General features: G+C 43.9%; 2 protein-coding genes across 3 annotated transcripts; one reads left to right on the forward strand and one right to left on the reverse strand.

The window, feature by feature from the left end:
* Positions 1 to 648: 648 nt before the first annotated feature.
* On the reverse strand, positions 649 to 1731 carry GPR15 (G protein-coupled receptor 15). Its single transcript, XM_075543415.1, has one exon. It carries the CDS (start codon positions 1729 to 1731, stop codon positions 649 to 651), a length of 1083 nt encoding a protein of 360 aa, XP_075399530.1.
* Positions 1732 to 11324: 9593 nt separating this feature from the next.
* CLDND1 (claudin domain containing 1) lies at positions 11325 to 19720 on the forward strand. 2 transcript variants are annotated; one of them, XM_075542430.1, is made up of 5 exons: positions 11325 to 11453; positions 12831 to 13140; positions 16572 to 16682; positions 18051 to 18188; positions 18346 to 19720. In XM_075542430.1, exons 2-5 carry the CDS (start codon positions 12849 to 12851, stop codon positions 18564 to 18566), a joined length of 762 nt encoding a protein of 253 aa, XP_075398545.1. In that variant the 5' UTR covers positions 11325 to 11453; positions 12831 to 12848; the 3' UTR covers positions 18567 to 19720. The 2 variants fall into 2 exon arrangements, with proteins under 2 accessions (XP_075398545.1, XP_075398546.1); XM_075542431.1 differs by lacking the exon at positions 11325 to 11453 and adding an exon at positions 12558 to 12601.
* The last annotated feature ends 2397 nt before the right edge of the window (positions 19721 to 22117 follow it).

Genomic DNA, 22117 nt, shown 5'->3' on the forward strand with positions numbered 1-22117 from the left:
CCCATTAAAAAGCAGTTACTACCCTAGTAAATAAAATAATTTCAACCATTATATCTTCTAAGGCGAAAAAAGGGCAAGCCTTGCCTTCTGTTTACTGGTTAAGATAATCTAGACTAGAAGGTGGGAGAATAAGCCCCACATCTTAAGCACAGTACAAAATGTTTGTCCCCAGGAGCTTTTCGCCAGTCCAAAGCATTGTGAATGGCATCAGATGAAAGCTAATGTTGGGTGACGGCGTCTTTCCCTTGTTGTTCAATTTGAAACCCAGTATGAAAAGTGGACGTGGTGTGCATCAGGGTACCAGGTTCTTGAGAGAAAAAGGCCAAGCTGTGTATTGACAATTATAAAGAAAGCAATTTATCTAGGCAGGAGACTGTGTCTAAATCAAAGGATAGATCTGTGTCATATTTTGCCTGATAAACCTGCTTGGCAAAGGTCAAATAAGATCACTTAACCAAAAAGACCAAACAAACAAAAAACCAAAAAACCCAACCCCAAACAGAACATAGTTTAATTATATCCACAAACATAGGGGCCCTTTCTTTTAAAAAAAAAAAAGAAGTCGTCCTTGTATTTTGTAAACACTGACTCCCATCATCAATCTTTTTCTTCTTTGTTGCTGACATAAAGCAATTCCCAACCCCCCCTTCAGAGGGACACAGATCTCTTCCTTCTTCTGGCAAATTCCTCTGTGTGGATGAAGTTGGAAAAAGCCTTCGTGAGGTGACTATCTGAGGTCTCTGTACCGCTCCCAAAGTCATAGTTCTTCAGACAGGGACACAGGCAGTGCACGATGGCCCGGTGGATGTAGCTGTCGAAGATATAGTAAATGAAAGGGTTGACACAGCTGTTGGTAAATGCCAGGGCGCCACTCACCTGCATGCCCAGCTGGAGAGTGGCTGAAGAAATGTAGACCTCTCTCTGTAACTTAGAAACAATGGCCAAGAGCTTGAAAGTATTAAAGGGCAGCCAGGAGCAGACGAAGGCGGTCACTACAATAGAGATGATCTTTATGGATTTCCTCAGTTTTTTGTTGTGTTTCCCTGACTGACGGTAGTGGGCACACAGTCTCCTAGTAATGCAGCAGTAGCAGGTCACAATGCTCAGCAGCGGGGCGAAAAAAGTGAAAATTAAGGCCACCAAGGCCCAGGTCAGCTTAGTCGAAGTGGCTTCCTTTTCTGCACATTGTAGCTTATCATCAATCAGGGTAAGCTCCCTGGACAGAAGCGTCGGCAGTCCCAGGAGGCAGGAGATGAACCAGATGACAGCACACGCTCCATATGCACAGTCTCTCCTTCTGAATCTCCTGGATGCGGCTGGGCACATGATGGCCAGGTAGCGGTCAATGCTCATGCAGGTGAGCAAGAAGACACTGCAGTGCATGTTGACCGAGATCAGGTAGGAGCTGCCCTTGCACAGGAAAGAGCCTGTCCTCCACAGTCCTAAAGATGCTTCTTTATCCACCCAGAGAGGCAGCGTGACGAGGAAAATGAAGTCGGCGGCAGCCAGGTTGACGATGAAGATGTCAATCAGTCTTCTGCTGCCCCGTTTGAAAAGCAAAGCACCAATGAGGACGAGGTTCCCCAACACTCCAGTCAAGAACACTACCGTATATAAGACGGGCAGCAAGACAGATGTGAAAGGAACCTGGGACATGGCATCCTCATGATCCGGAATTGGGCTTGCAGCATAGGAGTAATCCACAAAGGTGGAGGTTGCCTCCGGCTCCATCGTTAAAGGTCCAAGGTCAAATCTGGCAGGCTGCTTTACCTATGCGGTCTGTGTAGGAATTTTAGAAATCTCAAGGCAGTTTCTTATGCACAACGTGTCTCTCTCTCCCCTCTTCTTTCTCCGCCCTTTACAGGTCTTGGCACAAACACAAAAACATAGATCTAAAACGGCAGTTTCTACCAATCCTCAGAGGGGCCCTCCAAGGAACCCCACTCTGATTGGTGTTGGTTTGGTTGTGGTTGTGGTTTTATTTATTTGCATTTGCCCTTGAAATTGAGGTGTGTTTCAACTTCTTTCTTGAAGATACCCAATTTGTTTCTTTAAGTGCAGAAATTGGAAAATGAATTGATTTCTTTCTTGCCTTTCCTACTTTAAATACGTTTTGGTTGCTGCTGTTTTTTTTTTTTTTTCTCTCTCTCTCCTGACACCAGCTCTTTCATTGAACTTGCCTTCTGTTTCATATCCAGAGTGTGGTGTATTTCTTTAATTGTAATGGAATGGTGATGAACATACACTTTTAATTTACTTGTATATCTTTGGTGAAAATATTAAGGAAGCTGATCTTTCATTGCAAAAAGAGAATGGAACGTTTCTGAAAATACACTAGTTCACATCTGTGACAAACGAAAAGATTCCAAGGAAGGCATAACATTCTTCCCAGTTATTTGCTTTGTGTCCCCTGCCCTTCTCACAGACAATCGATCCTGCCTCACTCAATACCGTATTTTCAGAGCCACAGACGGCTGGATGACATCCTGTAACTGAAGCTTTTAGACTTCTCATTACTCCTAGGACAGTGCCGTACACATAGATTTCTTTGGAAATCTTAGTATATTTGCTGCAGAAAAATCATGGCTTTTGATTCAGTGTCACTAAGTTGGGATGAATCCAGTAGGGAGTAACTGCAGGCATCCTTGTTATTTAGATAGCTTACAAACCCGGGTTGAAAAATCACAAGCTTTGCCCTCGGATTCATTATTGTAATCAGGGCAATGAATTCACCTTTTGATATGAAGTAACATCCTTGATTAGGAGATCCCTCTTAGCTTCTCCCTTGCACTAGTGTTGGTGCTAGGTGCTACAGAGTTGGCTTCAACTTATAGTGAGTGGCCTTACGGACAAGAGAACAAAACATGCCCACCACACTCACTATCGCCATTTGATCTCATTGTCGAAGCCTCCGTGTCAGAATCATTTCATTGACTCTTTGCTTGTCTTTCTCCAGGGATTGGAGTCAAAACATGTTGTCCTTCTCCAGGGATTGCATCCACATGATGACACATTCAATGTAAGGGAGATGTAATCTTACGGTCCTTGGTTCTAAGAGCATTCTGGCTGTCCTTCCTCCCAAACTGGTTTACTCATTCTTTGGCACTCACTCCACGGCATCTTCCACACTCTTTGCAAACACCATTTCTTCTTTGGTATGTTTCATTGTCCAGCTTTGGCATGTATATGAGATTGAAAAGTCCCTGGCTTGAGCAGGTGCACCTTAATCATCAAAGAGGCGTCTTTGCTAAAATGTCTATGGTCTTGTCTAGCAGATTCCCCCCTTGAATTACATCATTTGATTTCTGGACTGGTGCGTCTATGGGAGGAGATTGTCAATACAAGTAACATAAAATCCTTGACAACTTGATGTCTTCATCCATTATCATGCCACTTATGGGTTCAGTTATGAGGAGCTTTATGTTCTTCAGGTTCAGGTGCAATCAACATTGAAGACCACAGTCTATTAGATTCATTAATTAGGCTTCATTTGGGGAAAGCAAGATGGTATCCTCTTGCACATCACAGGTTGTTAAGGAATCATTAGGAGATAGTCTCCCTCCCCAGACTATCCTTCTAGGTTCAATCTGATTTTTTTCCTTTACAGCAGTGACTTTTCAGCTTTTGACCCATGATTTTTTTTGTCTAAGTATTTCTGTATATCTGTGCAATTTGATTTTGGAGTTATTGATCTGGCAGGAGGCGTACCTATGCTTAATGATGCCACAGTGAAGTTGCCAGTGCAGGTACTTATAACAAGGGCGTTTCCTAATTCAATCAAAACTCTCAGAAACAGCTTAAAATGGAAGAAATACTATATCTTTTTCTCTCCTTTGTTTCCTTTTTAAGTTAGGAAGGCAATAGCAAAACATGATAAATTTTGAAACTGGTTTCTTCGAGTATTTCTCTACTGGCAGAATTAGGTCAAAACTCTCATTCTCTCCTCCCCCTCCCCCTCCTCCCTTTTTCATTTATTCTCTTAAATTGCGCTTTCAATAGACACCAGGGTTGCATAGAAGATTGCATGTTTATAGATAAATAAAACTGTTAAACTTGTGAAGTCCTCCTCAGTTTTTATGTCTTCTACAATGGATATAAGGGGCCCTGCTGGCACAGTGGGTTATGTATTGGGCACAAGATCACAAGATCAGGGGTTAGAATCCACAAGCCACTCTGCAGGAAAAAGATGAGGCTTTTTGCTTCTGTAAAGATTTAGTGCCTCCGAAACCCACAGGCACGGTTCTTTCCTGTCATATTGGTGGCTGTAAGTCAGAATCTACTTGATGGTAGTGAGTTGAATTCTCTGAGTAATTAATATATTCAGAAGAATGGTCCTGCCTTCTCTACTCCAATGCCCCTTAGCCTCAGGAATGTGGGTCTGGGTCATGGAAGAAGGGTCCCCTGATCAAGGGTGGCTCTCGGAAGTCACTCTAGGGGTTGATGTAGGAGTCTGAGCCTATATTCCTCTGGGTTCCTGGTGGTTCATTTAGCTCTTGAGTGACATGTCCTTCACTAATAAAGGTGGGCTGCAGATGAGAGCTACTAATCCACAGATTTGATATTTCTGGGAGAGAAATCTATCCCACAAGGTAAGACTTAATATTTATGAATGATTCATTTTGTTAAATAGTTTGAAGAATATATACTTGAAAAGGATTTGTGGGTAAATATAGCCCATTTAAATGCTACATATTTATGTGTATGGAGAGAGAGAGGGAGAGGGAGAGGGAGAGGGAGAGAGAGAGAGAGAGAGAGAGAGAGAGAGAGAGAGAGAGAGAGAGAGAGAGAGAAAGAGAGAGATTGACCTGGTGGTGCTGGGGATTAGACTTCGGGTCACTAACTGCAAAGTCCTCCGTTGAGCCCAAACCAACCAGTACTCTGAGGGGGGAAAGGAGGCTGTTTGTTCCTGTAATGATTTGTAGTCTTTAGGATTTCTATATGATTTGTAGTCTTTAGGATTTCTATGAATGGGAAATGGCTCGATGGTTTTGTTTCATTTCATATATATATATATGTATACATATATGCATTTTAATTGAAATAATGGAGTTTTTGACCTTGCAACTAGAAGTTCTTTGGGCATTTGAGAAAACAAGATGAATTGTGGGTCTAAGATATTAAAAATGAAGACTGTACAGATGTGCTTTATACAATTGATGTATGTATATGTATGAACTGTGAAAAGAATTGTATCAGCCCCAATAAATTGTTAAAATAAATAAATAAATAAATAAATAAATAAATAAAAATAAAACAAAACAAAACAAAATGAAGCACAAATACTTTTAGATATGACTCAAGAATTAAGCATACAAATATAATATAAAGGGAAAGAGCTCACGCTCTAGAGGAAAACATTGAGTCATATATTTATTCTGTAGAATTCAAATTTTCTTTGCATTTTCAAGTTGCATGTCTGCGAACTAAATCTGACTGCCTCAGCAAACTATTGAAGCAGGTTTGCTCTATCATATATGGTCGGTTTTAGAATATGCTATTTAGTGGTAGAATGCTATGATGAGACTACCCATCACAAAGCATTAACATCTTGGAACAGAATTTAGAAAAAACAACTCAATGCCTATGCCACCCCCTCCCCGCCCTCCCAAAGGAACACAAGGCATAGTAATAGGCCTTTCGTAATCCAAAGGGCACAATGCTATCAGAAGACTGAACTCTAATCGCTGACTAAATAAAACAGCAAAGGTCATATCACTAGTAACTAAGCTGGGTGCAAAAGTCATGTTAAGAACTTTGAAGCTCCTTTAAGTAAATATGGGGATAATAATAAAATATCCAAGTACACATATCATAAATCAGAATAAACAGTGATAACAAAAAAGGGATAAGACATTGATATTAAAAAAATCATTTACAACCCAAACAAGAACATCAACAGCAACAGAAACAAAAAGACAAAACTTCTTTTTCTGTATTCCAGTTCCTGAGATAGCTTCAGAAATGGCTTCGATGTTGAAAATTAGGCAAATGATGTCTTTTTTTTAACTAAGACATCTGGTCAAGTAAATCAACTATCACCCATTGGAGGGCCAGAGTGCTCCTTTGAGGCGAGGGTGGCAGGACTTCGTCTTATACACTTTGGACATGTCAGGAGAGACCCGTTTCTGGAGCAGGGCAGCATGTTTGATAAAGAGGAGGGGCAGCGAAACAGAGGAAGGCCCTCAAGCAGATAGACCGACACAGTGGCTGCAGCAATGGGCTCAGACACTGGAGCAATTGTGAGCAGGGCTCAGGACTGGGCCGTGTTTCCTTCTGCTGTGCAGGGCACCGAAGGGCAGTGACATATGTCTGTAGTTGTGGTTTGCAGCCTCTTGGCTTCACAGGCTGAAGTGACCTTTTAGCTTTTAACCCTTGGTTTTAAAGGAGTGACTTTGGTTTGTAAAGAACCATCCCAATTAGGTCGTGACCCTGGCATTCTCATCTAGCACTTCTGCCTTTTTCATACCAACTTCTCTGGCCCCCTGTCACGAGGGAATGGATCAGATTATGTGACAAGGCAGCGAGAAATCCCCGAGTCTGGGCTTCTGTTCTGATGTGCCAGGAAATGAGCAGGAAGCAAGCTGTTTCCCACTAACCTTATCAGCTAGGCAAGGTGTGATCACGTGCGCCTATTCATTTGTTGGAGAGAAGCACTTTCCTGTCCAGTTTTCCCTTGAGCACCATTTACATGATGTAGGTCCTTAGCCTGCACACTCGGCTTGTACGTGAGGACTAGCCTAAGGTTGCTGGGTAGAAGCCAATCAGCAGCTCCCCAGAAGGCCCGGGAGAAAAGAAAAACAAAACAAAACAAAAAAGGCTTGGTCATCTGCTTCTGTAAAGATTAAACGAAAAACCCAAACCCATTCCTGTTGAGATGGTTCTAATTGTACCCCCACCCACACCCCACTGCAAACAACTATGATTAGAAACTAGAAAACAGTGACATGCATGATACATTAGAAATGGTCTGTGAGCCCAGTGGAACTGGCTGGGATGAGCCCACTGGGGTCCTCTGTGCTGAGAGGGTGAGTCTGAGACACACTCCTAGGTTCGTATTATGTTGGTGAGCTCAAACGAGTCCTGAGGTTTTCTGGGCATTTTCTGAACTTGATAGTAAAGCCACCCCCTCCCTTGACATTCTCTCCAGGAAGTGCCCTCCCCTGAGGCTTGCTGCCTAGTACCAGATAAGAAATCGCTCTGCAGGGCTGAGCAATGATGTCTGAAATTCAGGGACTGGCAAGTCTTTTGGATTCATTCTTTAAAAAAAAATCATTTTATTGGGGGTTCGTACAGCTCTTATCACAATCCATCCATCCATCCATTGTGTCAAGCACATTTATACATAGGTTGCTATTACCATTTTCAAAATATTTTCTTTCTACTTGAACGCTTGGTATCAGCACCTCATTTCCCCCCCCTCCATTCCCCACCCTCCCTCCCTCATGAACCCTTGATAAGTTATGAATGATTACTATTTTTTTCATGTCTTACACTGACCGATGTCTCCCTTCACACACTTTTCTGTTGTCTGTCTCCCTGGGAGAGGGTTATATGTAGATCATTGTGATTAGTTCCCCTGTCTCCTCCCACCTTCCCCTTACCTTCCTGGTATTGCTACTCTCATTATTGGTCCTGAGGGGTTTATCTGTCTTGGTTTCCCTGTGTTTCCAGCTCTTATCTGTACCCATTTACATGCTCTGGTCTAGTCAGATTTTTAAGGTAGAATTGGGGTCATGATAGTGGGGTGGAGGTGGGAGGAAGTATCAAAGAGCTAGAGCAGTGGTTCTCAACCTGTGGGTCACAACCCCTTTGGGGATAGAACGACCCTTTCACAGGGGTCACCTGATTCCTAACAGTAAAAAATTACAGCGATGAAATAGCAGTGAAAATAATTCTATGGTTGAGGGTTTACTGTATTAAAGGGTCGCGGCATTAGGAAGGTTGAACTAGAGGAAAGTTGTATGTTTCATCGATGCTATACTGCACCCTGCGACCCTTCTGAAAAGGGATAAGGGGATGCCCAATAGTCTACAGATGGGCTTTGGATCTCCATTCTGCACTCCCTCATTCACACTGATGATGTTTTTGTTCTGGGTCTTTGATGCCTGATACCTGATCCTTTTGACACCTCATGATCACACAGGCTGGTGTGCTTCTTTCATGTGGACTTTGTTGCTTCTCAGCTAGATGGCTGCTTGTTTATTATCTTCAAGATGCTAGCTCTTTTCATAGCCAGGCACCATCAGCTTTCTTCACCACATTTGCTTATGCACCCGCTTTGTCTTCAGCGATCATGTCAGCAAGGTGAGCATCAGGGAATGCCAGACTATGAGAACAAAGTGTTCTTGCGTTGAGGGAGGACTTGAATCGAGGCCCAATGTTTTGGACTCATTCTCCACTTGATCCAGAGGGTTGGAAACCTGCTCAAAGGAACTCTGGCGCCTACTCCAATAAATGACTAATTTCCAGTCTCCAGGGGAATCCAGAAGTGTTGAATGGCTGTCCATGTGCTCCCTCCAGGAAGCACAGATTATAGGCATTCAACAAATATTTGCAAAGACGAATACTTGAGTGGCTCTTTCCTCTGCCTCAAGTTTTCTATTCATGCAGAATTTCCGTTTCAGAAACCACAGGGGTAGTTCTACCTTGTCCTATAGGCTCCTCCCAGTCCGAATGTCCTGGATGGCAGGCAGAGTGAGTGTGAGTTCTACTCTGCTTCCAGTCCTGTAGTGGGCACTTACTATATACGTTCTTCTTGAAAGCTCACAATGATCATATGAGATCAGTGCTGTTGTCAGCATTCATATACTGGAGACAAGAAAACTGGGCAAGGAAAGGGTAAGGAAATTGACCAAAGTCAAGAAGCTAGTAAATTCACTTTATTTAAGCTTGGCAAGACGGTTACCCTCTACAGGCCAGGTTCTTTTATCTGAGGTTATTTCTTTATCTTCCTCTTTTGAACTTCCCTTTTATCTAGGGTGGCTTACCCGTTTGATCCGTGGAGTTGTGTACTCCAAGAGAGAGAATTTCGAAGTAAGGTCAATGAATGAAAGCTAAATGCACTCAGGCATGCTAGTTCACACGAACCATTTGCTGAGCGGTTTTAGCTGATACCCTGAAGAAAGTTCCACTTTGGATACTTTGGAGAGGAACATTCAGAGGCATGTTTGAATATCATGAGATACTTAATTATTGCCTTCTGTTATGTCTGCACTGGAAATGAAAGCCACTTTACCAAGTCAGGTGAAAAACTTTAACTGTAGATAGAAAAATGGACAGATTATACCTCCCATCTGTCAGGGTGGTAGGAATTTAACCCTTTTGTGACCAGTGGGACAGCGTGCCCCACCTATCTTTTCTGCCTGTGGGCCTTAGTGAGAAGATCCTATCCTACTTTCAGTGCATGCTGCCATTTGGCAAGGGCCTGTATTACTCTGTGAATCTGAAGAGATGAGCCTCATAGCACCAAAGACCTCTTGGAACATGTATGTCCCACTAATTGTATAAAAATCCATATTACTTAAAAATGTTGTTGTCATCACATTCAAAATGCATCCCATTACTGAAATTAAAATCAGAACATCATACAGATTTTAAAGAGTTTGTTTGGATTTTCTACTCTACAGCCTTTGGAGATTGGTGGGAAGGGGCTTTTGAAGTTTGCTGCCCCTGTAGGTATCTCTTGAGAAAACTCACTTGCTGGTACTGAGCCATGCCACTGGTACGAATTCTCGTGCGATACTTGAGAGTTCAGAACCATTTGGCTTCCACTGTTTCACTTATTGTTGTTAACTGTCAAGTTGGTCCCTGATTCAGGGTGCCCAGTGGGATCATACTATTGTGATCCACAGGGTTTTTATAGATAGTCACGCTTGTCTTCCTAGTTTGTCTTAATTGGGAAGCTCTACAAAAATCTCTTCAGATCATAGCAGCACAAGCTTCTGATGGAAGGTGGGGGCTGCATACTAGGTGCATTGACCAGGATGGAATTCTGGTCTTCTGCATGGAAGGCAAGAATCCTACCAGTGAAGCAAATTATGGGAAGTCAAGAGGTCAGAGTAGAATTGCCTCGAAGATTTCCAAGGTTATAAATCATTATGGAAGTGATAAATGACTGGTGGGGTCGAACTCCTGACCTTTTTGTTTGGCTGGCAGAGAATCACTTAACCACTGTGCCATCAGGGCTCCTGGAACCACCCCGACTGAAACAAGCTGCCATTAGGTTGACGCCAGCTTATGACACACAAACTCAACTTGCTGCCATTGAGTTGGTTCTGACTCAGAGTGACCCTACAGGGCAGAGGATGTAAATCTTTATAGAAGCTGGTAGCCTCATCTCTCTCCACAAAAGCAGATAGATGGTGGTTTTGAACTGGTGACCTTGAGATTAGCAGTCCAATGTAACCTCCACAGCCACCTGGGCTGCTTCATTCATGGCACTAGTCACCTCCAGTCTCTGACACTTTGACCTCATTTGCATTGTTTTGCACACTATATTGTTATTCATATTTTGACATATACTTTCAACAGTATCATTAAGTCAGTATTCTTCTTTAATAGACCTGAATTTTAAAAGTAAACTTCATACTACTTCAGGAAATGGAGTTCTAATATCACTTGCCTTAAAGTAGCGGTTCTCAACCTGTGTGTTGCGACCCCTTTGGGGGTCGAATGACCCTTTCACAGGGGTCACCTGGTTCGTAACAGTAGCAAAATTACAGTCATGAAGTATAAAGGAAAATACTTCTATGGTTGTGGAATTACCACACATGAGGAACTGTATTCAGGGTCCAGGCAGTAGGACGGTTGAGAACCACTGCCTTAAAGAGCAAGTAAGCTAGGAAGATAAACTATATGAAACTCAAATAAGATCACCTTCTAGATAGACACAATCTGTTGGATCACATCCCTCTCTAAATTTTAACAATAAGACCAGAAAGACGATCTGCTCCAGTGGCAATGGAGTTGGGGGCAAGGGAGAGGAAGGCTAATATTTCCATAGGAGAGCCTTCGCATGTATTTGCAGAGCTGTTCGCGGGCATATTTAGATTTTAGAAGCAGGGCGGCGTGCTGGGAAGAGGTCACAATCACTAACCGACTGTGACGCAGGACAGGTCGCTGTACCCTTAGGACCCTCGACTCTGCCTCGTTAAACCCAAGGGCTGCCTTTCGCACCCCTGGGCGCTGACCGACCGGTCTCCCGGACGGAACCACATCCCCCACAATGCGCCGCGCGCGACCCTGGGCACGGCAACCCGGGGCGCCCGCCGCACTCTCCGATCTCTCCTACAACTCCCAGAAGGCCCCTCGGCCCCGGACTCGGGCCGGGCCCGGGGCGGAGGCGCGGGCGGAGGCGCGGGAGTCACGGAGGGGGCGGGCCCTGCAGGGAAGTGCGTCAGAGGAGGCGCGGAGCGAGGCTCGCGGGTGAAGCCGGCCGAGCAGGAGGATGGGCGGTGAGTGAGCGGGGCCGCCGCGGCGGGCGGGGGGCGCGTCGTCGCTCCAGGTTCCCGGCGGGTTGACGAGGGGCGCTCGGGTCGGAGCCGCGGCGCGGCGGCGGGGGCTTTCCCTCGCGGACGGTCTGGGGAGGGGCCTGGTGGGAGACGCGGGGGCCTCGGGCCGGGGTGGGGAGCCGCGCTTGGCCGCGGCCCCGCCCCCGCCCCGGTCCACCTGGGCCTCCTCGGTTCCGCCCGCGCTTTGGCCGCCGCGCGTCCGCCGCGCGCCCATCGGCCCGGCGAGCCTCCCCTGCTGGTGCCCGGCCCTCGAAGGTCACTTGAAAGCACGAGATGAAAGAGGATTTAAAATAATTACACGAGCCCAACTTGTGCACTTAGGGCCAATTATTGGGTTGTCCCGAGCTGTTCTGAGTCACTTCCCGTATTCCAAACTCAGCAGCCTCAGTTTGCGAGCCTGTTTTCGGGGCGCCCTTTGTAAGCTGGGTTGTGCGGCCCCGGTTACAGACGTGCAGCGTTGGGTCCGCCTTGAGTCATTTTACTGCGGCCATTTACCGCCGTGGCCGTGCAGCCTGTCGGCACGCCTTGGGAGCGGTCATGATGTTGCTTAAGTCAGAGTTTTCTCTCTGGGTGTGGAGGGATCACGGGGGTTTTGTGGGCTGGTGTTTCTACTTTAAGGAGCAAAGTTGCAGATGTTCTGAAATGGGGAGACTGACAGTTCAAAGAAGCATGGTTTAACTTCAGTGGACGCGCTTTAGTGAATTAGTGGGGAGATTGTATGTAGCGTTCCTTATGTTATTGGTCTCTTTGTTTTTCGTGCCTGTTCCTGGAACAACCCCTGGGTTTAGCCAACAATTACAACTGTCTTAACAAATAGCGCCGGATTCTTACCCTTGCTTTACAAGGCTTCCCAATTGCATAGGTAACTGAGTAGGCGCTGCTTCCTTTTCCTATGACTTTTTTCCGAGAGCATTTCGTTTTCTGCGACTTGCTAAAAATGCAGCCTGTGATTTGTAATGTGACCACCGGACCCTTCTGACTCTGGGCTTGTCTGTTTGTATCTGTAATGTGTATGTCCATTTCAGTGTTGTCTGTTTTAGTATGCAGGTGATAGACTAGAGAACAAGACCTCTGTCTCCGTAGCATCCTGGGTACGTGAGCATTCCATAAGTACTTTCTTGATATAATGAGTTTTGTTTGTAACTTAACCAAGACCTGCTTACCTTTTCTTTTGATACCTTCGTGATTCGATTATGTTACTTTTCAATACCAAGGGAGGGGATGGGGAATGGGTTTTTTTTGAGACATTCCTTCCAAAATCATCTTTCTTTATTTGTCCTTGAATTCTAACTTTCGTTATTTTTGCCCTGTTTTAAACAGAGCAGTCTGAGTGCCAGAATGGATAACCGATTTGCTACAGCGTTTGTAATTGCGTGTGTGCTTAGCCTCATTTCCACCATCTACATGGCCGCCTCAATTGGCACTGACTTCTGGTATGAATATCGAAGTCCAATTCAAGAAAATTCCAGCGAATTGAACAAAAGCATCTGGGATGACTTCACTAGTGATGAGGCAGATGAGAAGACTTACAACGATGTTCTCTTCCGACATAATGGCACAGTGGGGCTGTGGAGAAGATGCGTTTCCATCCCCCAAAGCACACATTGGTATAGCCCGCCAGAAAGGACAGGTATTCCTCTTATTTTAACGTCTCTCTCCTTTTCTTATTCTATTAAAAACAAAAACAAAAACAAAGTTCCACGATAACGGCACAGCTACATGTAAGCAGGCCTGAGAGTTTCCTCTGTGAAAAATAATGCTTAAACGTCTCCTTTTCTGAGCCTGCCCCCTTCCTTCCCCAACTTCCATGAATTACCGTGATAGTTCTTAGTACTGGTTGGACAATAATTGTCCCGTTGTGGGAAACCTGTTTAGAATATTTCTGTGCATTTATCCACTCACTGAAAGGCTTTAAGCTTATTTCACACATACTGCGGTGAAGTAGTTAGTACCATTGGAAGAGTTACATTGAGTACCCGGAAAAATAAGCAGTTTCCAAAGTCAAGTTGACAAATACAACTTGCTAGTTGTTTTATGGTCTAGGGGTATTATAATATGGAGCTCTGGTGGCGCTGTGGGTTAGGCATTGGGCTACTAACTGCAAAGACCATAGTTCAAACCCACCACCTGCTCCTTGAGAGAGGAAGATGAGGCTGCTACGTACCTGTAAAGATTTGCACTCCAGGAAACCCTGTGCAGGGTTGCTATGAGGTAGAAGGAACTCTGTGACAGTGAGTTTGATGTTCGTTGGGGTGATACCATAGATAACTATTATTTTCCCCTTAAATCATAGAACATAGCCTTTGACCAGCTCCATATTTATATCTGCATATGTTTGAGATTATTTTCTTACAATCTTGATTTCGATTATGTAGAGTAAGTGTGTGCATTACAGAAGGAGAAACAAATCTAAGAAGTTCTCTCCTGGGTTTATTTTACGAGCATTCTTACAGCATTTAGAAATTTTAATTTCCCGTTATTGAAATGAAAATTTTAAGATTTTGTATGGAGCACCTGAGCCGTTTTTATTTATGAGTCCTTTGATTGGACTTTCAGTGGATAAGCAATGCCATCAGCCCTGGTGGGAGAGCTGGAGTTGCCGCCTCTCAGGAGGATGATGGTTGTGATCATATGTAGGGAGAAGGAGTTAGTGTAGTTCAAGAAGAAAGTCCTTATTTGGGGGAGTCCTGGGTTCCCTTTGGGCTGCTAACTGCAGGGCTAGCAGTTTGAAACCACCAGCTGCTTCAGGGGGAAAGATGAAGGTTTTTAATCCTGTACAGAATTTAAAAGTCTCAAACCCACAAGGGCAGTCTTAACTCTGCCCTGTAGGGCGGCTCTTTAAGTTGGAATACACTCCGTGTAAGTAAGGTTTTCTTTTCTTTGTTTGAGTATTCTAAGGGTTGACAAGCAAGAATTAAAATAAGTAAATTGTGTAGTATGTTAGAAGAATCTTTGCAATGGAAAAAGTGTCAGATACGGAGCTCTGGGAATCATGAGGATGGAAATGTTGGCTGGTGTAGGTTATGCTTTTAGATAGGATAGTCAATATGGACATCAAAGGTACCATTTCAGTAAAGTCTTGATGTAGCTGGGAGTGAGTACCTGGAATTTGGGAGCATGTGTAAAATGTTCAAGCATCAGCAAGGAAGCTACTGGTGGGAATGAAGGGAGAGAGACAGTAAAGAGAAAGGTTTTTGGAGTGGTAGTGGGAAAAGTCATACTGGGCTCTACAGGTGAGGTGAAGGGCAGCAGAGAGGGCATATCTGACCTCTTCTGGCTTCCCTTTTGCCACAAGGCAGGGGTCAGATATAACTCCATTGTTCACCCTTCTCTACCTAGTCTGACGCCAACTGTTGCTGCCATGCCATCCTTGCTGAGCTCGACAATCCCGTTGCGGTGGTCATACAGAACTCATAGGCAATACTCACAGTTAAGGGGGTTTCTTAGAGATGTTAGCAGGTTTCCACAAGTCAGGATCAGCACACACTAAGGATCCAGTCATTGGTCTGCTCAGCAGCAGCCAAGTCTCTCTGGTTCTCAACCTCTCAGCCACATGGTGGCCTGTTCTCTTTCAGGTTCTTAGTCTTTGTCATGTGGTCCTTAGGCCTTTGCCTCCATGGGCCAGGAAGTCAGCTCACCTCTCACTCTGTCCCATAGTTCCATAGTCTTGGGCCAGATACGGAGAAGGAACCCCGTAGTCTCAGTGCTGGTCCTCTGAGTCTCTGCCACAGTGTGGTGCATCTGTTCTTGGTGGCCACCACTTCAGACCGAGGTCTGCAACATGCTCTTCCCAGCCCCTCCAGGATTTTCTCTTCTCTACTGCTGTTTGAAAGGTGCCTCGTGTGTAGCCAGCGGAGTGGTAACAGAAACTGACCGGTTCCCTCCATTGGTGTTCTACACTCCCTGTTTGCGTGCAGCTGCTGTTAAGGTGCCATTGAGTCAGCTCAGACCGATAGCGACCCACAGCACCACAGGGCTATTTGAACCAAGCCTTATTTGCAGCTCATTTGTCAGACTATTCAAGTCATAGAAAAGGCAACAAGCATATGCTGGCGCTAACCCAACCAATCAAACTCATTGCCATCAACTAGATTGCAACTCATGGCGGCCCTACATAGGGTTTCCGAGGCACTGCCTCTGGTTCTGGGAGCAGACAGCCTGACCTCCTGCCACGGGATGGCTCGTGGGTGTGAACCATTGGCTGTGTAGCTAGCTTCCCAGCACCACCAGGACTCCCTTTGCACCACAACAGTGTTTCCCAGAGTGGGCAGCACTGCTCTTGGGGTGCTCTGGAATGATCCAGGAGACTGCAAAAGCAGGTATCTACACTTTATTCTGGATTGTGGGCTATAGTATAAAAGTTTTTAATTGCTAGGTGGGTGCTGAGTAATTTTTTCTTTTTCTGAAGTGGGAGTAGGCCAGATCAGTTTGGGAACCGATACAGTAAGGCTGAAAGAAAACGGTATGCTCTTGTTTCAACCTAACTATGAATTTGACATACAGGCGCACATGGGAAGTCTTGGGTACCTCAGGGATGCCTGTAATCCAGAGGAGAGATCGCTGTTACTGGGGCAGTAGCACCCACAAGTCGGGCCATGGATTCTGAATATGTCCTCAAGGTGGAGCCCATAGGATTTGCTGATTAGGTGGACCAGGGGGCACTGTAGCGTTTCTGGTCTTGAACTGGGAAGGTGGAAACACCATTACCTAACACAGGGAAGACTGCTAGTGAAGTAGTTTACAGGAGATTAAAGTTCCTCATTATATCAGTTTTTGTCTTTTCCCCGTCTTTCTAGTCCTTACGGTACCTAGTCTCTCGATCCTTTCACTGCCTCCTTCCCCTCCACTGGGCTTGTATGTTTTAAGCGTTATGCCTTAACGGTTGCCAGTGAGAACCAGGGGCTTCCAGTGGGCATCTTTGAGTCCGTGTCTCTCTCCAGAATAGAGGTTGCTCACTCTTTTGGAATCATCTTTCTTATATTACTTAAGAGAAGCAAACTACTGAAAGAGATGATTGTTAAATGTTTATAATTAAAACAATCATTATTGTTCTTATTGCAGAGTCATTGGTTGTGGTCACAAAATGCACAAGTTTCACACTAAATGAGCAGTTCATGGAGAAATTTGTGGACCCTGGAAACCACAATAGTGGAATTGATCTACTTCGGACCTGTGAGTACTTTAATCTTAGCAGGAAAATTGGGGTGGGAAGAATTGGGCAAACAACTTTATTTTCCTTGTGTTTAATTCTGCTTAATGAGATCCCTAACATTATCCAGTGTACTCTGTCCTGTGGAGAACATATTTAAGAATTAGATATACTTAACCAAAGTGAAACTTACATGAAGTTGAGGGCGACACAGAACACTGGATGACAGAATTCAGCCCACAAAAAATAGGTTATGGATAAAGAGAAAATTTGGTGGGGTAAACGTAAGTTTATTTGCGTTAAATACCTTTGAGCTATTGAAATTCAGAAAAGGAGGGTGTGAAAAGCTGACAAAGTGCTGAGAGTCAGTAGAGCATCAGGCCAGTCAGGCGAGTTCATCCAGGCTGGGCTGGTAGTAACGCAGGTGTGTGTTTTTTTAAAAATAAGGTAAGATTAAGAATAAGAACAGTCTGTACCTCAATGGTCAGGCTGTCTAGGAAGTCCTGTCTTCAGCTTTCAGTTTTCTGAGCTATAAAAGCACTAGAATTTGCCTGGAGGAAGAATTACTTTGTAATGAGAGGGAGCATTCAATGGGATCAATTCGGTTTTGCAATTAGAGTGCATAGGAAAATGTTTATTATTTCCAGAATTTGAAGAAAGATTAATTAGAAACAAACTTTTTTGTAGTTCCAGACAATAAAACCAGCAGCAAGGGTAGAATTGGCGTTCAGATTGGTATGAATACATTGCTAATAGTTAACTGACCATGGAATGCTATGCTCTATAAGGCCAGCAGCTCTCTTTCTGTCTTGCTGAGGAAATAAATGTAGGATCATTGAAACTGCTCTTTCTTGAGTTCTTGGTAGATGCCAGATCCTGTGCTTTGAAAGGCTGTGCGTAATCTAGTCTTTCTGCAGCCCGGTAAAGCAGTGATTTATAACTACCATTCATTTACCGTTATTCCAACTGTGACCTTCTGTAAGGACTTAGCACTTTGTGTGTAGAGCCTTCAGTGTGCTTTGCACATTATTTATCCTTCCTCTTTACCCGTATCAGGTAGTTGCTTACCTCTGTTTCTCCACTAATAAAAATGGAAGTGATAGTAGTACTCGCTTCTTAAGTTTGTTGGGAGGATGAATTTGTACCTAATTTGTGTAGAGCAGTGCCTGTCACATGTTAAGAGTGCATTAATTCTTAGCTGTCTGTCCTGTTTACTTTTATTTGGAGGAAGCATCCTTCTGCACAAGGTGTTTTAGGAAAGAGCCCTCGGTAATGAGATGCTCCTTTCTCACCTTTGGAGAATAGATCTAATTGGAAAGGAAGGAAATTGCCATTTTGAGAAAATGAATGGAAATCACCATAACATTTCTTATTCGTTCTTTTAAAACCAGATCTTTGGCGTTGCCAGTTCCTTTTACCCTTCGTTAGTCTAGGTTTGATGTGCTGTGGGGCTTTGATTGGACTTTGTGCTTGTGTCTGCCGGAGCTTATATCCTACCATCGCCACGGGCATTCTCCATCTCCTCGCAGGTGCGTGTTTTCATCCTACATAGTGTTTCGCTTCCTCCTCACTCCTTAGCGTCCAAAGAGTTACAACTTTTAATCATCCACCCATTCCTGCTTTGTTGCCTTGCCTGGAAAGTTCTTACTGTGTTCTTTTTTGCTTTGTTTCTTTCTTCCCCTCCAGGTCTGTGCACCCTTGGCTCAGTAAGTTGTTATGTTGCTGGAATTGAACTGCTCCACCAGAAACTGGGGCTGCCTGAGAACGTGTCAGGTGAATTTGGTTGGTCCTTTTGCCTGGCTTGCGTCTCGGCGCCCTTGCAGTTCATGGCTTCCGCTCTCTTCATCTGGGCCGCCCACACCAACCGGAAGGAGTACACCTTGATGAAGGCATACCGAGTGGCCTGAGCAGGGGCCTACCTCTGCTCCACGTGCCGTTCCCCTTCTCCTCTGGATAATACTTTGCCCTTGCCTCCCTTCCATATGTTTTTAATTTTATTCTTTTCTGGAAATACCATTTTATCCTGAAAATAAATTTTATTTATATAGAAATGCACTTAAATACACAAACACACATATGAAAAATAACATAATAGCTGTTTTTTTTAATACCACCAAAATATAGACCACTGACTGAGAAGGAGTCTATCAGTCAAACCCATCTAAAAAGTAGAGAGTAGGCACACCATTGTGAAGGAAAATAGGTAGTGAGACACTGACCCAAAGCAGGTTCTGCTGATGTCTGATACTGATGTCGCTTAGACTTTCACATAAAAAGTGTGTGTGTTCAACTAGGAATGCTTTAGTTTCTTTGGAAAACCTATTATTGTGTTCACCTCAGATTTCCTCTGTTGTAGATAGCCAAGCAGGGAAATTATCAATGATGCTTTCCCTCACATTGGCCTATAGTGATAGATGACAGCTGTTTACATCTACACAGCATCTGGCTGCAAGGGAGTGAAAAATGAAGTGTTTATTTGAAATTTTAACCCTGTAACTAAAACCATTATAATGCATTCAGAACAAGAGAATTAATCTTTCATTGTATTTCATTTCGTTTAACTCTTAAATATGTCAATAGGCGCTTCAGTACCACCAGAACATTTTGGATTTTTGTTTCTTTCACATACAGGTTTATTGAAGGAGTGCTTTCATTTTTTAGCATTACATTGGAGTCACAGTAACATCCTCTAATCGTTGTCTATTGCAGCTAACTACCATAAAGAAGGTCCCACTATTATGACCCTCTAGAGCTAGGAAAACAACCACAAGATCTAAAGCTTTGGCTGGTTGTTAACCTCCAACTGTGGTCTTTATTTCTTGTGGAAATGATGTGCCTTTCCTTGCCTAAGACCCTTTGTGGTGTATTGAAACATTTAATGTGTTCTAATTCAGTCATTTTTTTATAAATATGTCTATAAACATTGAAAAGAAAAATCTTATTTATTTATTCCATTACTATAGCTCTTGGCAGATTACAAAAAAAAGTAACTTAGTAATTTCTTACCATATCTTAAATCTGTCTTTTTAAAAAAAAATAAAATTTGAGAAGATAACTCAAATTGTGTTTTGTGTCTGAGTTTAAATCTCCACTCCTTTAAGATGAACAGGAACAGGGTTCAGAATGAGGATCTCTGACTGTGGAAAATATATTGTTGCTCTGTAACCCTATCTCTATACCTAGTGTTTGGGCCTCTTGTCTTCCGCAGAATGTTGGAACTCTTTCCTCCTTGGGAGGTGGTAGACTCTTACGTCTTTGAATGTTAAGACATGCTTTCAAACTATTTTTGTGACCTCTTAGGCTTGTTTTCCGTAAAGTCATTTAATTGGTAAGGGTGTTTGTGTACTATATTTAAAAACAACTAATCAAGCTTCTGACCTGCTTGAAACAAAGCCAGCCTTATTCTGCAGCACTTCTTGCCTGTGATATGGCTGGTTATCTATCCCACCTCTTGGTTTCATTGCCTTTTAGCACCTCTGGAGGGTGAACAGGAAAACAGCCAAGCACATAAAAACACATCGGAATGTATGGTATCAGTTAACATGACAGTTTTGTAACAGAGAAATTGGTTTTGATTTTGTTGATAGTTATCGCTGCCTGGCTCAGTCGTTACCGTGCACGTTGAAAACACCATCAGAATTGGCCCTTGCTGTTCTGGATTGTCTTTCTGGGAAGGTGGCACCGCAGGTCGTGGTGTGTGCTGCCGCTGGCACTTGAAGCGCGTCGCAGAGCGGCTGAGGCCATCCTCTTAGCGATGGTTTTCTTGGGAGTATGCTAACAGGACTGTGTTGTTTCATATGATGTGAAACTCTGTTTGCAACCGTGACTCTAGTCTGACTGAGTCATAGAAAATGTGGTGGGTAGTCTTGACCCGTTTTGGTTAACCCAATACAGTCAGATCAGTAGCAAGGTCAATCCTATTTCTTTTCAAAACAAGTTTAAAAGTGGATTAACTTTCCTGTTCACAACGGGAATTTTGTCCCCGTTAAAGAAGTGTGCATTGAGATTTTAACGTTCTGCTTCCTAATCTCACTAAATAGATGATCACCTTCAACAGTGGCGCTCACCGTTTGTGCCACCAGGAAGTCCTATCATCCTTTAAGCAAAATGCTCTTTTTCCGAATTTCCTAGGGATAGCCATAGAGCCACCAAAAAGTTGATAGTAAAAAAGGCCGTAACTCTAGGACACATCTAAATGCCTACGATCTATATCACAATGCCCACGAAGTTGATCATCTGATAGTAAGGTGGTGGTTGACGTTTTTACCGGCTCTGCAAGTGTTGGGGTGTGTGTGGGAGGGAGGCTGGAGATGACTCAGATGAGCTGGTTCGATGGAAAGACTGAGGAACACCACAACAAATCACTGTAAGTGGTGGTTTTCCGTTCCAGAAACATCAAGTGGCAGAAAAGCAATTCAAGCCTGGTAATCCCACAGATTTGCTCACGGTCAACTGCTGACCTGTATAGTGTGAAGGCATTTAAAGTTTCCATCTGCACGTAGACACCTAAATGAAAGTAGTCGCTAAATTGTCAGGGTATTTATTGCCAACTCTTGGAGTTAACTAGCAGCTAGAAAAGTGGCTAATGGGCACAGCGCAGAGTGCAGATTGCCAGCTCACAAGATTCATGTAGCAGCTCTGCCCTGGCACAGGTTGTCCTCCCAGCCCTCTCACGGGAGGAGGATGATTCATCTCTTCAAAGGAGAGGGAGAAAAAGGAAGCTCATTTGTGTGTCGGAATTCATTCCCTGTTGCTCATCAGGTATTCCCAAACTCTCGTAATCAGAGAATGTTTTTCCCCACGGGTCAAATTATGGACGTGAGCAAGTCCTGAAAATTCAATAGGTAGAAATCTGAATTGGTTAAAGAATAAATTAGAATGCTTGTATGCTCTATAGTAGAACTTAACATGTCAAAGTTAAAAAAACTGGATTTAGAAAAATGTACATACGAACTGTATAAATCTAGATCTACTATCAGCCTACCTTTGCAGACGCTTAGAAGTGTAACACAGAGAGAGGAAGACAGTTCTCTGTTCTGTCTTCACCGTTTGAAGTGTTCTTCACTAAGTTCCAGGGAGTGCATCACTGTTGATCCACTGACTCAGGGCTGTGTGTCTCAGGATGTGAACTGCGCTGCACCTGTCTTGCAGCCTTGCTGCCCCTCCCAGCTTCCCAGCCTTCTCTCCTGTTCCTTAGGATTGTCATGGGTTTTTCCACGGCGTCTTTGATTCTCTGACTTTCGAAATTGTACACACCTTTCACCAGCCTTAGTCCAATCTTGACATCTGCCATGTGCTTAATCTCAGGATTCCCAGGATGATGCTTAAAGCTGTAGAACTGAATCTACATTAAAAAAAGGTGTTCTCTGACTCCAGTTGCTTGACAATTCTAATGACAGGCTTTTGTTATCAGTTCCCCGACTGCCACCACACATTTTCTTAAGGAGTGCTGGTGGTA

This window comes from Tenrec ecaudatus, chromosome 2 (genome assembly GCF_050624435.1).
Source record: "Tenrec ecaudatus isolate mTenEca1 chromosome 2, mTenEca1.hap1, whole genome shotgun sequence".
Classification (NCBI taxonomy): Eukaryota; Metazoa; Chordata; class Mammalia; order Afrosoricida; family Tenrecidae; genus Tenrec; species Tenrec ecaudatus.

Coding starts and splice junctions, on each gene's coding strand:
- GPR15 (XM_075543415.1), bottom strand. CDS start 1,731: ATGGAGCCGGAGGCAACCTCCACCTTTGTGGATTACTCCTATGCTGCA.
- CLDND1 (XM_075542430.1), top strand. CDS start 12,849: ATGGATAACCGATTTGCTACAGCGTTTGTAATTGCGTGTGTGCTTAGC. Junction 13,141..16,571: donor TAGCCCGCCAGAAAGGACAG/GTATTCCTCTTA, acceptor TTCTTATTGCAG/AGTCATTGGTTGTGGTCACA. Junction 16,683..18,050: donor AATTGATCTACTTCGGACCT/GTGAGTACTTTA, acceptor TTTTAAAACCAG/ATCTTTGGCGTTGCCAGTTC.